Here is a 15,719-nt window from a genome sequence, read left to right on the forward strand (position 1 = left end):
GGGGACCAAGTTCTTTGAGACGTTCAGGGTGGCTGCAGCCTCCCTGTGCAGGCTGGAATGGCACAAATGCAGCCCAGCGCTCAAGGACCAAGGTCTTCTCCGGCCATCGCCTGCCCGGTCCCACCGTCAGCAGGGCTGGAGCTGAAGGAGTTGATTTTGCCTGTATCGAAGGAAATGACAAAACTTCTCCCTTCCAAGATGTAGGATCAAGCTGTAGACAACGTGTATTTGGTTCCAGATGCTTTTGGGTTTGTTTAACAGTGTATTCAACAGAGGTGTCAACACAATCAGCATGTCTCTGAAAGTCAGAGACGATCCTTTTGACAGGTAACTTCACCATACTGTTAAAGGAATCAATTTCTTTTAGAGTTATTTGCTACATTGATTTGTGGTTGTTACCAGGTGAAAAACACTTCAAAATAATAACCTACTCCAATTTACGCCAGTAGCAGAGGGGGACCTATACCTTTGTTACACAGTATAGAGAACAACAGATCAGGAGATACTCACCATCATCTCAAAGCTTGTTTGAAGTGCTTGTCCCTCCCCACTGCCCCATTACAAGAACCAGAGCAGCACCAAAAAGGGTGAAGAGCCTGATGGAGATCCACTGCCAGCTGCGGAGTGCTTGGCATCGCGGGGATGGAGCTAGTCTCCAAGCCAGGGACATCGCAGTAACAATGAGAGCAGGGCTTTGCTATTAAGCACTTGTCATTATAGCATGGTTTATTGCACTTTTCCCCCTCCGAATGATTGAAACCAATTAAATTATTGAAACCAGGAAAGTGACTTATCTTCAAAGTACTATACTTGTCTGAGAAAATTAGATAAAACAGTGCTGACTTTTCTGAAGTTTTATTGCTCAGTGTCTTTAGCTCACATGTAAGGAGCTCATTTCCATCTTTTGGGAGTGTTTTCTCTGATCTGTAACAGGACTTTGTGTATATCAGCCTTCCAAAGTAAACTTCTGTATCTGAATGGATGTCAGACCTAATCACACAAAATTCCATATAAGTGAAAGTTAGAATTCATATTTATGGCTTTCTTACAAGTATCATTTGGCTTAAGGTAGTATATTCCTTTGAATGCCCAGCTCACGGACATAGTGAAAATTGTTTCACAAATAAGAGAGGGTTTCTTCCCTCCTGAGAAACAAGTTTGATGATTGACTTGTTTCCCTGATTTGAGCAGCGGATGCTACGTACAGAAATGTTGTCTCACCCTTACACACAATCCCAAGCCTGTATGTTATTGTAATTATTGCAAAATACTCTCTTGCAAGTAGAGAGTGGTTCTTGTGGCAGGCAGGAACCTGGATTTTCAGTTACATAGTGCCTCCATCCAGTATTTTTAAGTCAAGATGACTAAAGGCACTGGTATAAATCTGACCTTAAGTGACATTTAAAGAATAAGATTTTTTTCACTGAAGCTTGGAAGCTTATGCCAAACTTTGCTTTAGAAATGCTAGTTTCAGGTACTGACTTAGAAGTACTTTTCAAAGGGATCACCAAAACCCACGCACCCTTCTCCTCCATTCCAAGAACTGCCACCGCATATTTGTTTTCTTTTATGGGAATCTTCTGTATCACTGGACAAGCACTAAACAAAGAAATAGGAAATCTTTCATGTGTTAACCTAGAGTATAGACTTCCATCACGTTAGGGAGCTGAAGGCAGGGATTTTAAAAGCATCTCACTTCAGGTCTTTTGAGAATCCTCCACCAAACCCGTAATCCTGTTTATCACCTGCAGTGTCCTAAAGGCATCATCTGAAAAGGAATAAATCCAATGGGACTCTTCCCATTCACTTTAATGGGCTTTTGGATCAGTGCCCAAACATGTTAAGTCTCAGAGATAAATATATATTTAATTCAGTCAAGTTTTCCAAAACAGCTTCTGTTGAGATCAATAGTGAACTTATGGGTCTTCTGGGAGAAGAGATGAGGCTCTGCTCCTCAAAGCCTAAGCAAAAGTAACCTGGGTTTAGGCAGTGGTAATTCCAAACACAATTTAAAATATTTAACTATCTTCTATTAATAGCTGTCACTAACTACTGTTGCAACACTGTCTCATGTGAATAGCCATCACTAATACATTAACTGTTCCAAAAAGCTGTTTAAAGGATTAACATGTATGACTGCCTGGAAAATGGTATCACATGTGGCCACCGTTTGGATTTAAAGTAGGTTTGCCTTGAAAAATAAAGACTAAAATAAGGATACGGATAAGCTTATAATGAAAAACAGTTTGATTAATGCACCAAGGTCCAGAACAGGTGAGTGGCAGCTTTGTACCAAGAGGCTGCTGTCCCGAACCGGGCAGTGTTAGCTGGGCTGCCTTCGGTAAGAAATTAATAGAGGCAACATTTCAGTTTAATGGGATGACGAGACCTTAAGAAATACTCACTTTATCTCAATTTCCCTGCCGGTGTTATTTACCTTGCAGCCACTTCTGAAACAGAGTTCAGAGCTCTGTATTTGAAACCATTATATTCCACGGGGTTCAGGACATTCTTGTCCTGTGTGGCTCCATGAGGAACTGCTGTCCCCTGCGCCTTTCCTTTCTTCCCACAGCAAAGGAAAGGAAATCAGTGGCAACTTCTGATCTTCCGTAGTCAGCGCAGGGGCTGCGATGCTGCAGTTCAGCCCAGCCTTTACCCAGGGCACACTGTGCAAATGCAAAGAACTTCCTCAATCTATCACTAGTTGAACAGGCACGCATGAACAAAATAGCTTTAGCCTAAAAGCAATCTAGTCTAAACCAGAGCACTATTGTGACATTAAAAGCACTGGAAATACATGACAGAACATCTAGAAAGGTTTTAATCTGGATGAGTTTGAGATAAGGCTTTTGTCACTTACAGGAGTCGTCACAAGCACCTTGGAACTCGGTAATGTATTATCCATTCTGGGTGTGCTGTATCTATACCAAAAATATTATTCGTGGCTGCTTCACAAACATTCATTGTCACTCTGCACCTTTTAAATTCAACCTTGCTCAAGCTTCACAGGAAGAGAATGCCACAGGTGCTGTTTTAGAAACTTCTGGGATTGACCAAAAAAGCTTTTCTGCAGATACTGGTGACACTAGTTTAAAGTCCAACATATCGCCATCTCCTAGGAATAAAAGCAGATGCTGTGGGAGGGCATGAATCTTCTTTGTTCAAGAGTACAGAGATTTAATTTCAAGCCCCAAGGGCAGAAATAGTCGAGCCTAAGTCAGTGGTAGAAGCAAAGCTCTCGCCCATTTGCACCTCAGACCTGCACAGCTCTGATCTGGGGCAGATGTGCAACAATTGCTTTCCATTTCGGGGAGGCAAGAAAGGGCATTGCTACAGCAGATCAATTTTTAAAAATTGGCCTCTGCTTGAAACTCCTCAGGTTTGAAATTAAGTTTAACTGATATGAAGAAGAAAACGTTTCGTGTGAGCATCAGGCAGTCAAAAGGGAAAGTCCCCTCTGCTCCCGCTGTGCTGGCAGATACATCTTTCTGTCACCCTTCATAATAATCATCTCTGCCTTTTCACACCCTCTGGCTGTACAGCGGACAGCCAAAGCCTGTCTCCTTCTACCCTGTAGTTAAGACCTTCCTGTACCTTTGCCATACCACTTACAAACCTACATACATACTTGTTTCATTTCACTATGCTCTTTGTTTATTTTAATTATCTAAATTAGAAAGAGTGTTTCTCAGAGCAAGCATAATTTTTCACCCCTTAGAAAACATTAAGCATCTAATATGCGTGTAATTGAGGTCCTAAAGTCATTAAGGCAATAATACAGGACAGCTGTAAAAAATTAGCAGAGAAAACAGAACATGTAAGATACGGTTCTGGAAAAACAAAACCAAAAAAAGCAACAAAAAACGAAAGTTCTATTGTTCAGTCTTTGCCTTAATTACTCAACTCTTCTCAGCTTGCTTTACTTCATGAAGTTGTCTGCTGATTCTTACACCCATGCTGCTAGGTGCTAAAATGGCTCTGAATGACTGACCACACACCTGATATTACCCATTATTGTGTTACTATGCAACTGTGTTCTTGTAGGAGGAGATTTTATTTACTTTGAATTTTACAAGATAGTGGAAAAAACAAGTTTTGACCTTGTAAACAACTATGCATTTGAGTGGTTTGTTTTTTTTTTTTACAAGCATACAGAAACCTGAACAGGCCTGCTGAATTCAGTGGGACTAACGCCTCAAATCTTTTCAGGATTTGGTCTGGCAAATTGCACGTGCAAATTATTCCACAACAGAATATTTTGCAGATTGACTTAAACTGGAGGATGAGCCAACATACTAACATTATTTTGGTAAGTTATGTAAATTGGTTGGAATAAAGTCCATTTTCTAGTGAGAAAATATTTTCCAGTGGAAATGATGAGACAAACACTGGACCACATACTGCAGAGAGCGGTATTTCCTGAGCAGAAGCTCCATCTGAGGCTGGAAACCAGCTCATTGTTTTCTTCCTATAATCTGACCTTGCTCCTTAACGAACAGCAAAGATCCCAAGTGAGAAAGAATCAGGGCTCAAGTTTTCAGAAAAAGTACCTCTTAAAACATGTCGGTTTAGGCAAGCACTTGAATAGTCAATTACTTTCCCCAAATTTACCCAGAACAGGTATTAAGCTGGAAAATATAGGAAATTATATTGTCTACAGATATTTCTTGCCCTTCGGATTCAGAAAGGAGATCGGAGTAAAACAATGTCAGAATACTGAGTGGGGTTTTTTCATATCTGAAGAAACACAAAACATTTTTTTCATTTTTTAGTGCAAGGGAGAGTGAGTCACTATTGCCATGATTAATGTTTTGACACCACCTAACCTAATCAAGCATCCAGCTCAGCTGCTAATTGTCATTTGTGTATGGCTTCACAGATACAAAGGGATGTCTGGTAGAAGTGTGAGATCAAGTTCAGGGTCAATACTTACTTAATCTGAATTAATGAATGTTAAACCTTGGGGACAGCACATGTTTAGGAAGAAAATCTCTGCAAACAGCAGATTTTTGCCTGGCCTCACACTTGCATTTCCTTTTTTAGGGTTAGAACTGGAAACTCTTACAGAAAACCTTAAATTTGGAAGAGGGTAAACAACCGACAAATAATTTCACTGGACCCAAACAATGTGGTTTAAATCAGACCTGGATTTGATCGATGGCATTTTAAAACACTCCAAGGACATCTGAATGCCTAGTAACTTCAGCTGGACTTCAGTCAGAGAAATGATTCAAAACAGACAGAAAACCCCCATAAAAATAACCTCATCGATTTCAGTTACTTTGATGAAAAACACAGGACAAGCTACAGAGATGGGATCCTAGTTAAGACCTAAGAGCTGTGTGAGGACAAAATCCCAAGTAATTGCTGAAAAAGTTGCCCCTAAGAAAAAAAGGGAGTGCACTGTAAAAACGAATAGCATTTTCTCTCTGTATACGGCATCCTTTATACACACCTTCCTTTGTAACAGGAGGTTTATTTTTCTTCCAGCTTTGCTTGCTGCTTTTTTTTTCTTTTTATCTTGCCTCCGCTGCACACTCGCTCACAGAGTTGCCTTGCTTTTTGTTCATGATCATGAATTTCTTTCGGGAATAGGTTCTTCTCATCAAATACAGCTTTCAAGGCTACAAAACAGAGTGAATTCCACATCAAAATCAGTTATACACTTGGTGAGGTACACTGTGAAAATCAGGCTGCTGGAAGAAGGGGGGGAAAAGTATAAAAAATGAGGCAGGCCTCAAGCGCTATACTTCACAGAGAACAACACTGAATCTTCTGCTTCCAGCCCTGCTGCCAAGCTTAGATTTTGGGTGATTTTTCTCCCAGTTAGGGAGCCGCGGCTCATTCAGGTCCTGAGGACCTCACTGCATCCATCTCTCCCTCGAACCCTTCGAGTTCATTGCCGAGGACTAACAGATCTGATGGACAACTGACGATCTCAGGGAACTTAATTCCTCCAGAACGGGAAAACAGATGGACTGGGTGGAGGAGAAAAAGCCTTTCTCTTGGTGAAGTGCAGCAAGGTAACTCTGGTGCCTGTAAAAGAGCAGGGGATGCCCCTGTTCCTGGGAAATCCTCAGCCAGAGCCACTGCCCCGCTGGGCACTGGAGTCAAACCCTGTCAGCCTCAAGGGAGAAATCCCTGGGAACATGCCTTCACTGATGCTTGGATAACTGCTCATTATATTCGATTTCTTCCCTGCTTAAAATCTCTGTATTAAAGGTTAGCTGGAAATCCTGCAGCAACCAAAGGGAGAGGCCTCCCTCCCTGTACGTGCTGCCCAGACCAAAACCCTTCCAGTGTTAAACCAAACTTTGCTTTTTACTTTTTGACAGAGGCAGTCAATCCCCTGTTCGACTCGGGGAGACTAGACTGGCTTTTTTGCCTGTTTGTTTTTTCCTTCTCCAAATCTCCACTTTTTTAATTTGTTGTAACTTCTATCCTACCATTAAGGACTCAAAAAAAATTTTTTTAAAAAAATCAAATTTTCTTGTTTCCACTGAAACAAGAGCATTAAAACTGTTCACTGAATGTCTGCATGACTGAGCAGGTTTACCCTGCTATTTACATATATACAGCAGGCTGATCTTCAGGGATTCCTCCATTCCCAGATTAAGGACAAGATTCTTTCTTCTCATGTGCATATATCCCTCCCGCTAAAGTCAGACTACTTCATGAATAAGAATTAAAGGGTATTCACTAAGCTGTTACTATGACACCTGATAGTATCTCATCTGAGCAGTGTAGGTGGGAAGTCTGTACTAATTTCTTTGGGAAAGAGGCCTGAGGAATTAACTTGTTAAGAATTTCATACGCTCGCTCGTATATTGTTAACAAGATGATGAGCGTTAGCTCATCAGAACATGGATGAGCTGCAGAGATCAAAATTGCTGCAGCCACTTAAGCTGAAAGTTCACTTGCATTTAACAAGCTATAAATCCAGTATGGGAAGACTGAATTTTATTCCCAAGCGATTGTTAACACTGTAGAGACCATTAAAAAAATAAAATCAAAGGTACACAATACTCACGGAACCCTGCTCATTACTGCTTAGGCAGGAAACGATACCCTTTGCACAGAGTAAGAAACAAGAAGCAAAAAAAACTCGACAAGTTTTGGTCCAGACCTTGGAACCTCACCTTACAGCTATAATTACAGGTACTTAGCTCTTGGGAAAGCTACAGAAGTTTATCTATTGATTTCAGTAAGCTTAGGATGAAACTCACAATGATTTAAAGGATTAGAATTTTAAAGATGTAAGTTGCGTTTCAAGCTTCACTTAATTAAAAGGTACATTTAAAAAAAAAAGCTAATTAATACATTATCAAGGCTTAATACTTAATTTCAGATACAAGAAAGCAATTTAAACACACACATAAATGAGAACGGTCTTGACTAGGAATTGTTAAAAGTTAGCTGTAAAAGGAATCTGATCCAAAAGGCAGCAGAGTGCTGCTCTCGGCTTTAATGAGCGATGGTTCAAAGCCTCCAACAACAAATGGGTGCAGGGTGCCCGCGCCTGCAGCACCACCGTTGCAAGAAAGATCTTCCTAATCAGCGTGCTTGAGGCAGGGCTGTATCCACAATACATTCAAAATACTCAGTGGCACAAACGACACCGGTGACAGAGGTTTGTATTAACAGCCCAGCTGTTCCCTCTCTATGTAGTGGTCACTGAAAGCCAAGTCCACTTAGAAATAAAATACAGATTTCCTAACAGCTGTGCTTATTTAGTTGGATAATGGCAGTATTCACACATGGTGATTACACTTCATTCACGTCTTGCTTTTAAAATTACCATTGCCCACACTATTTTTATGGCATTATTGATCATTTTCTCTCATTTTGAGCAACTCAGTAATGTGGCAGTGTGAGGCTTAGTCTTTTGCTTGACAAGGATGAGTTTGGATAGTTAAAATACTGAGGAAAGCTCTGAAATACTGGACTCGGCTATATTAAAAGCACAGTATTTTACACCTTGTCTTTCACAGGAAAAGCTGGAAGAGATGGGGAGAGACATGGAGCCAGAGGGGCACTGCTAATGAAATCCTTCCTGAGAAGTAACATCCCCCGGTTAGATGAAAACAGGCACCTGATTAAAAAAAAAATGAAGTTCATACGACAATTAATTCAGCTTCAAAGTATTTAATTTCAAGATTGCACATCTGGCCTTGCTGAGTCAGCTGCAAAGTGTCTGACACAATCAGGTTCTGTCACCTCATTTCTCTCCCTGAGCTTAGCTACTGACCTTTGCTATCCATCTCGCCGAAAGCTGATAAGCGTCTCACACAGGAGCACCAAACACCGACCTTCAGACAGCTGATTTTTGTATCTGCAGACCACCATCACCTGAATGCTATAGCGCACGTGGTTAGAAGTGTCATATATCCCTCACAGTGTGGTCCGATCATTAGCTGGTTTGTTCGGAGAGGTTTGCTACAGAAAAGGGAGAAATTGCAAAGCAAATTGCAAAGCCATCAGGAAGCCTCATCAAGCATGCAAGGCACTAATGAATGCACGAAGTCAACTTCTTTAATGAATCAAATTAAGCAGTTACACAAACCTTGCCACGAGCCAGCCTGACTTGAACAGTGGAAAGGTGTCTGAAGCAAGATGACACCTAGGTACCAAATACCTATTTTAAGGAGACTGATACCGCTGACAATCTATTGGGACTTTATTTGCTTGTTTAGTAGGAACACCTAAAGCAGAATGTTGTGTCTGAAGGTGCTTGTAAAGACAGGCTACTGAAGTAATTGGTTTTTTTCAGCTTCCTTTTTAGCACTACGTTTTACTTTCAGAAAATTTCCAACTTTCTTCTGTTTCATCAAAAATTTCTCTTTAATGAGCAATTAAGCCATCACCAGGCACTTGCGTATTCAGCGTTGGTCAGGGAAAAGAGGAGCTGTCTGATGCTGCTCGGTTTTTACTGTAACTACGCTAAGGAGAAAATTATTTCTCAAGTCAGCTGAAGCAGCCTCTTGCCCAGCTTTCACTCTCCCATCTTCAGCCATTTGGCAGCTGAATGAAGCTTATGTTTCCCAAATGGATTGAGGGGAGCTGCTCATCTTGTTAAACATCATACCTGGGCAGCAATCATCTGGTACAATATCCAAATATCATTTCCCCTCATACCCTTGGATGTATTTTTTAAAAATCTGTTCGCAGATAAAAATCCTTTTTCTTCGGTCAAACGCATTGAGAAGTCAGTATTTCAGACTCGTTTTTTCAATTAACCTGTAAAGCCCCATCCAGTGCCTGATGAAAGTAATTCTGATTTTTCCAATCACATTCAGTGGGTTATGGAACATGCCCTTACAAAGTAAAAAGTTGTTGAAATAGGATTATATGTCTTACTACTTACTTGAAGCCTCAAATCAGCTGCTAAGCAATAAATCTTGGAGTTCTCTATTACCTTCATCTCATTTTAGCACAGATGGTAAAAGCTAGTGACCTTTATTTTTTGCCTTTCTGAGCTGAGAGCTGGAGTAATGAGAATATAATGAAGGTCTACTTATTTTCCAACAGGCTAGGAAGACTCAGATTTTCAGAGCACCACTCTTCTGTCTTTTCCCTGAAGTATTTCTCAGGGAGAAGAACAAAGTCAGACTCACTGGTGCCATCAATCTCCTTGAGGGCTCCAGTGTTCAATGGCTTAAACATACCTTAAAAATACCTTAAAAATCCAGGTTTACTGGAAAACCAAATGCAATTGTGCTACTATGACAAGTTAGCTTTGCTCACTTAGTCTTCATAACGTTACTCCACCAGGCATGCAGCATAGCTACAGGCAAAAAGTGTTCTGGACCTCTAAACAGATGTGCAGGATAAAAACATGATTATTTGTTACTCCTTAAGACACAGTCAATTCTTCACTCTCTTTTAGGGGAAACAAAAAGTTGACTTTCTTTTCTAAAACCAACTTCCACTTCAGTTAAAAAGCTAAAACTCTGCCAGCTTTAGATGGGATCCTTCCCAAATGAGATGAATGCAGCTAGTACAGTAAGTGCTGGGAAACTGGGCCAGCCTCTTGAAGATAACTAATAGTGTTAATTACTACTTTGTTTTGTGAAAACACTGAGAAAAATTCAGGTGCTATGTTTAATTTCTTGCTGAAATATTTAGATGTTAGAGTCAGTGGGAATCCGTCTGGGCCCCTATCAAAAGCAAAAATGTCTGGGGGGAAAAAGAATGTAAAAACATCAGCCGAAATAATTCTGTATCTGCCCACAAGTCACATCACTCCCGGACTCGCCAAACACAGCAAACAATGCAAGTGTCTCCCTCAAGGTCAGGCTCGCAGGAGGAATCTGTACGTATTGATCCCGGGAGCAGTTATCCACCATTTGCTCACCGTTACCTACATTTAGCTGTTACACTCGCTGTCACCTTCTGTCTTTTTCTTAGCTACAGAACTAGGAGATTCATCTGTCTGAAAAGCACTTGGGGAGAATTATTTTTATATACATACATTTTATATATTTGTTTAAAATATTTTTTTATAGTTATAGATGTATATAAATATGGCACGAAGCAGACCTTTAGGGAAGAACGCAGAATAAAAGTTTCATTGCCTGCCAGCTAAGTAGTAAGCTTTAAACAGCCACAAGAACACTTAAGTAGTGCTTTGCTTTTAGGCAGATACCTTTTATAACACAGCTGAAGAAAAAGGTTTGAAACGATAACTATCCTTCAGCAGGCAGGCTTTTACTCTTTTGTTTTTTTCCATTCTGAAGAAGGAAGATTCAAAACCAACCTCAGAATATCCTGTGCTTAGGTACAAACATAACTAGGGAAATTATGTCAAAATAGCTGTTTACCACTTCACTGCTTCGTGTTGTTTTGGCATTTAAAAGTTTCTTTCCTCATGTTTCATTCTTCTGGGGAAAAGTTCACGCTTTTTGCCTAACATATAAACAGAAAATCCAATCGGCAGCACGTACTCTGTCCTTACTCTGAAATGCCCCCACCCCCTTTCAGAAATAGCCGCTCTTTCCACAGCAGGATGGAAGGGGATGGGACATACCGATGTGTTTGCAGGTCTGTGCAGCTTGTTTCAACAAGCATAAGCAACAGAACTAGTGGTCAGATAAAAAGCCATTTCAGTCCAAGACAAAGTTTCTTCATGATTTTGGAGGGCTTCAGATCAGGTAAACAGCCTTTTGCAAATCCTGTGTGAACTGACCCAGTCGTACAAACACAAGCTAGATGTTTAGCAAGTGAGCCAGAAATTCAACTTACATAATAAGGCTCCTAATCATCTTTTTTAAATTAAATTTTAATTATGTAAAAATTAGCAACTGGTCCAAAGGTTTATACATTACCATAAATGTCTCCAAAAAAGAACATACTCCCAAGAAATGCCTCACATTGCTGCAGAATTGGAAACTAGGACATGTTGATGCGATCCCAGAGCAGTTTTTACTAAAAGCACTATTTCTGAGAAATCTGGCTCTAACAAAAGACAGAATCCCTCATGAGGCCACTTTTTAGTAAAATATTTACAAGAACACCCAAAAGCCAGTTTCTTTTTCATGTGCTTGTAAAAATGTACCAGAAGTGGAACAACTTGATCTATATATCCTTAGGCACTTCTAAAACGCGGAGAAAAAAAATCTCTGTCATTGCCTCCCTAAAGCCGTCTGCCAGGCACTCCTGGGGCTGGAAGGTGTTAGTTACCAGGGCTGGGAAGAGGTGAAAAATGGCAATGCCTCGGAAAGATGCAGACCTCAAAAAACAGCATTCATTTAGCAGTTTGCTGTTTTCCTATCAGAATAATAAAAACTTTGGTGTTAGGACCCATTCAGGTCCGATTTCTATATGCCTTATAGAATGAAATCTAGAAGGAATGCTCTGATATTATATTCTTGATTTAAAATATATTAAAAATGTTTTTCACTCGGTCTTTTTATCTGCTCTTCGGTCTTTAATAAATACTTTATCCTGTATAGAAGTGACCGCACATATAACAAAATTACCTTTGATTTGAATTCATTTTGCTGATTTGGATGGTATTGCTAAGATTAAATCTGCAACTATTATCTGAAAAGTATTTTCATGCTCTAAGTTTTTCAAGATTTTATGTTCAGAAAATTTAATGTAAGGAAGTATTTTAGTACAATTGCATTTTACTTTGCCTGTATTTTGTATAGTACATGCTACAGATGGTTACTGAAGAACTGAATGCTTAAAAGCACACCAAAGAGACAAAGATTAATACATCATATTGTCAGCAGGACTAAATGTTATCTTTTGTAATAGCATCTAACAAATCTCACATCATCTCTGAGAAAACAGAGTCCATAAATGTAATAATAAAGCTATGTACACTATATTAGCATCATACTGTACCACCCCCTTTCCATTTGAAGGAGGCACTTCCCAGCACGTAGACAAGATGCGCTCAGCACATCTAGGCGATGCCGGGAAATTCCATTTGCTCTTTGCACATCACATGAGTTCATGTTCCTGACAGGAGGATGGGGAAAGCAAAGCATGAAAAACTCGAGGAAGCGCAGGAATTTACTTGAAATATAATTTCTGTTACGTTAAGAGACAAACGGTTCACATCAGAGACAATTTCAGTATTTTAACATAAAACCTTGAAGTCTTCTATCATTCTGCAAAAAATTGGGTCTGAATTGGCTTTTTATCCAATTTTGACATAATAGATCAAAGAATACCAGTGCATAAACCCCCACCTTTTATAAATTACTTACAAGCAAAATTGCTGTTTACCCTCCATACCAAAACTAGGAGATTCCTCTTCAAGAAAAGGAGCTGCTTTTCTTTGCGTCTTCATCCTCATCAGCCTTTTTTCTTGTGTTTGTTTTTTGCAATATTCTTCCTGAGAAAGGCAAAAAAGTTTTCAATTTGCTGATTTTCTTCCTAAAAGTATGGAACAAAGAGTTGCTTGAAGCTTGAATAATTTCTTGCAGTCTTCAGATAAAATAGGTAGACTTTCCTATATATAAATATACCCATTGTCATCCTTTTCCCAAAAGAAAAAAAAAAAAAAAAAAGACAAAGAAAGCAAGCACACATCTCCCCTGAGACATATGTAGGGCTGTAGTATCCATTTCCACCATGGCTGTTCTTGGAAGTGTTGTTTTTAAAAGTCAGAATAACTACTGTACCATAGCTACTTTTTATTTATATTTCTTATTTCTTCCCAAGGACTGCCTAAAGAGGGAAAAGTTGTTCCTAAAATATTCAAGCTTTCCACAGAAAGAGCCAGTATAGCTGAAGAGGAGTGGGCTGGATGCCTTCTCACAGGGACCCAGGCAGCAGTCCTCGTTAAAAAAAAGAAAATACCCGGGTATCTGAACACAGACAGGAGGAGTCTGAAAGCTTCCTGAGGACCACTGCTTACTGCTTGTAATCCTGGCCCGGGAGGACTGATAGGAAAAGTCTCCTGCTAATCCCATTTTGCAGTGGGTGGGAATGGGAAATAGTTTTTCTTGAGCTGCCTGGAACACCCAGTACAGTCAGTTAACGGACTCCCGTGGACTTCACTCAATAGCTTAGACCTGAAGTTTGAAGCTTTGCTCCATTTTCCCCTTTGCTAAAAAGGAAAAAAACAACACTAAAGAAAAAAAATAAAGCCACAAATAAAGCCGATTCTTTTGCACTTGTCTTATTGAATTGGAGAATAAATACAGAAAGCGGACAGACTTCCTTGTGCTCTGCCTATGTTGTCCGTACTTTCCCTTGCCTGACCTGTGAGCAGGTACCGACTCGCTTCATCAGTAGCTGTCAGGGATCCAGCTCCAGCACGGGCATCGCACCCTGCCACCAGCTGCCTCCCCCGGCTGCCGCTGCAAACGTCCGCGGGGAACAACATTTGCCCCGAGCTCCTAATACACAAGTGCGGCCAAATGGGCAGGCGGAGAAATTCTACACTGCAGCAGCCTCTGTCCTGCACAAGCTCATTGTTCCAGTTTTAAATTTATTTTTAAATAGTGAATGGGACAAGCTTTCTGCAGCACGAGAAGCTCCATCTGAATATGGGAAAAAGCTTCCTTGCCTTGAGGGTGGCGGAGCGCTGGAGCAGGCTGCCCGGAGGGGCGGTGGGGTCTCCTTCGCTGGATCCACCTGGACTCTGTGCGACCTGCCCTAGGAGAGCCCAGGTGACCCCCGGAGGTCCCTTCCCACCCCAGCCACTCTGTTATTCTGTGAAATCTGCAAATAGATGTCATCCACAGGCAATACATAGTGCAGGCTGGTTGCTAGAAGCATTCATTTCCCTGAGCAATGCAAAATGCAACAGAGTTACAGTAGAAATAATTGTTCTTTCTAAAGTTTAATCTTTATTTTCTATTCATGAATACTGTGATCCAAAGTAAATCTCTGCATAAAGTTTTCTTTCTAGTTTCATATATATAAAATATATTATATATATTTATATATAGTCAATATAGATTGAAAGTAACTGTTGAAACTGAATATAGATGAAGGGGAAATCAAGAGGAAGGGGAAAAACCGAAATCAATAGCCCTATGAACAGATTTCTTCGAACATCGTAAATAAACCCACAGCTTTTCAATTTGGTTTGTAGACATGTGATGCAGATTCAAAGAATGCCCAGTAGAAACTAGAGAGAACACATTTTACATTCTGAAGACAGAAAACAGCTGAAGGTATCAGCAGAGACTATTTAAATTTCCTGTCAGTATCAGTTATGGTCAAATCATTTCACATAAAACTCGAAATGGATCCATAACAAGACTTAATGCTTTGTTGCTTGAAAAACTATTTCAACATGCAATTAAAAAGTCCAAGGTCTCTAATTGAACTGTTGGGTTTTTTAGGATGAGAAAATTAAAGATTGTTACATGCTTAATAAATCAGGGCCATTAATAACCTGCCTTTTCCCTAAATTTCACTTTATTCATTATAGAGAAATTGAGTGAAGCCAGTGTACAGAAAATACTTTGAAACACCTGTCAATGAAATATTCCTTCTACTGTCTAGAATGAAAAGCCTCACGATAGCTTGCTGAAATTGGTGTCGGTCATTAAAGTCGCCTGCAGACATTGTACACTTTCTTGAAGTCCTTCAAGCACAACCACATTGCTGGTTTAGTCGCTGCGTATCTACAGGAGCTATTCCCAGCTTTTATCAAGGAGCTTGTGTTTGTAAATAGGCATTACAAAACCTCACAGCTAACTTTCCCAGTTTTTGTACTTAACTGCTTTATGAATCCCAATGTCTTTTGAAAAGAATTTGCACATTCATACAATTTTATTATAATGAGCTAAATTCTGCCATCCTTCATCGTGATAAAGAGAATCACATCCCGGAGATTAATCACTGAATTTCAGTAGAACCATTCATTGACTAACGATCAAACTCAACAAACAACGCGGCAGATGGTGGCCATATGAGATTTCTAGTGCCTTCTTTAATGAGCACAAAACACAGGCTCTACCTCATTTGCACATCCCAGCCACTACATCAATGAGTTGTCTACACACAAGCAGCTGTCTGAACAGAAAAAAGGTTGCCTAATTACTGGGCCAGATCCTCAGCTAACATCGATTCTCTGACTCTGCTGATCTAGAAGGAGCAAGGCCAATTTACATCACCTAAAGATTGGGTTCGTGACTCCTGGAGAGGGTCTTTGGGATTGCAGGAGCAGGAGAGCAGCAGGCACATTTTCCAGGGAGCCCCGGGGCTCCAACAGCCAGCTCCCCAGCAGCATTGGCAATAGCTCTACA

At 40.3% G+C, this 15,719-nt stretch overlaps 1 protein-coding gene across 1 annotated transcript in view; it reads right to left on the reverse strand.

Annotated features, from left to right (window-relative positions):
* Nucleotides 1-6: 6 nt before the first annotated feature.
* Nucleotides 7-15,719, reverse strand: part of WDR49 (WD repeat domain 49) — a gene marked incomplete at its 5' end in the record, with an annotated part of 38,326 nt that continues 22,613 nt past the window's right edge. Inside the window, 2 exon segments of the mRNA XM_080408957.1 lie at nucleotides 7-5,624; nucleotides 8,249-8,342. Coding sequence (XP_080265083.1) covers nucleotides 5,476-5,624; nucleotides 8,249-8,342 — 243 coding nt within the window. The 3' untranslated portion in view covers nucleotides 7-5,475.

This window comes from Falco punctatus, assembly GCF_963210335.1.
Source record: "Falco punctatus genome assembly, chromosome: 13".
Lineage (NCBI taxonomy): Eukaryota > Metazoa > Chordata > Aves > Falconiformes > Falconidae > Falco > Falco punctatus.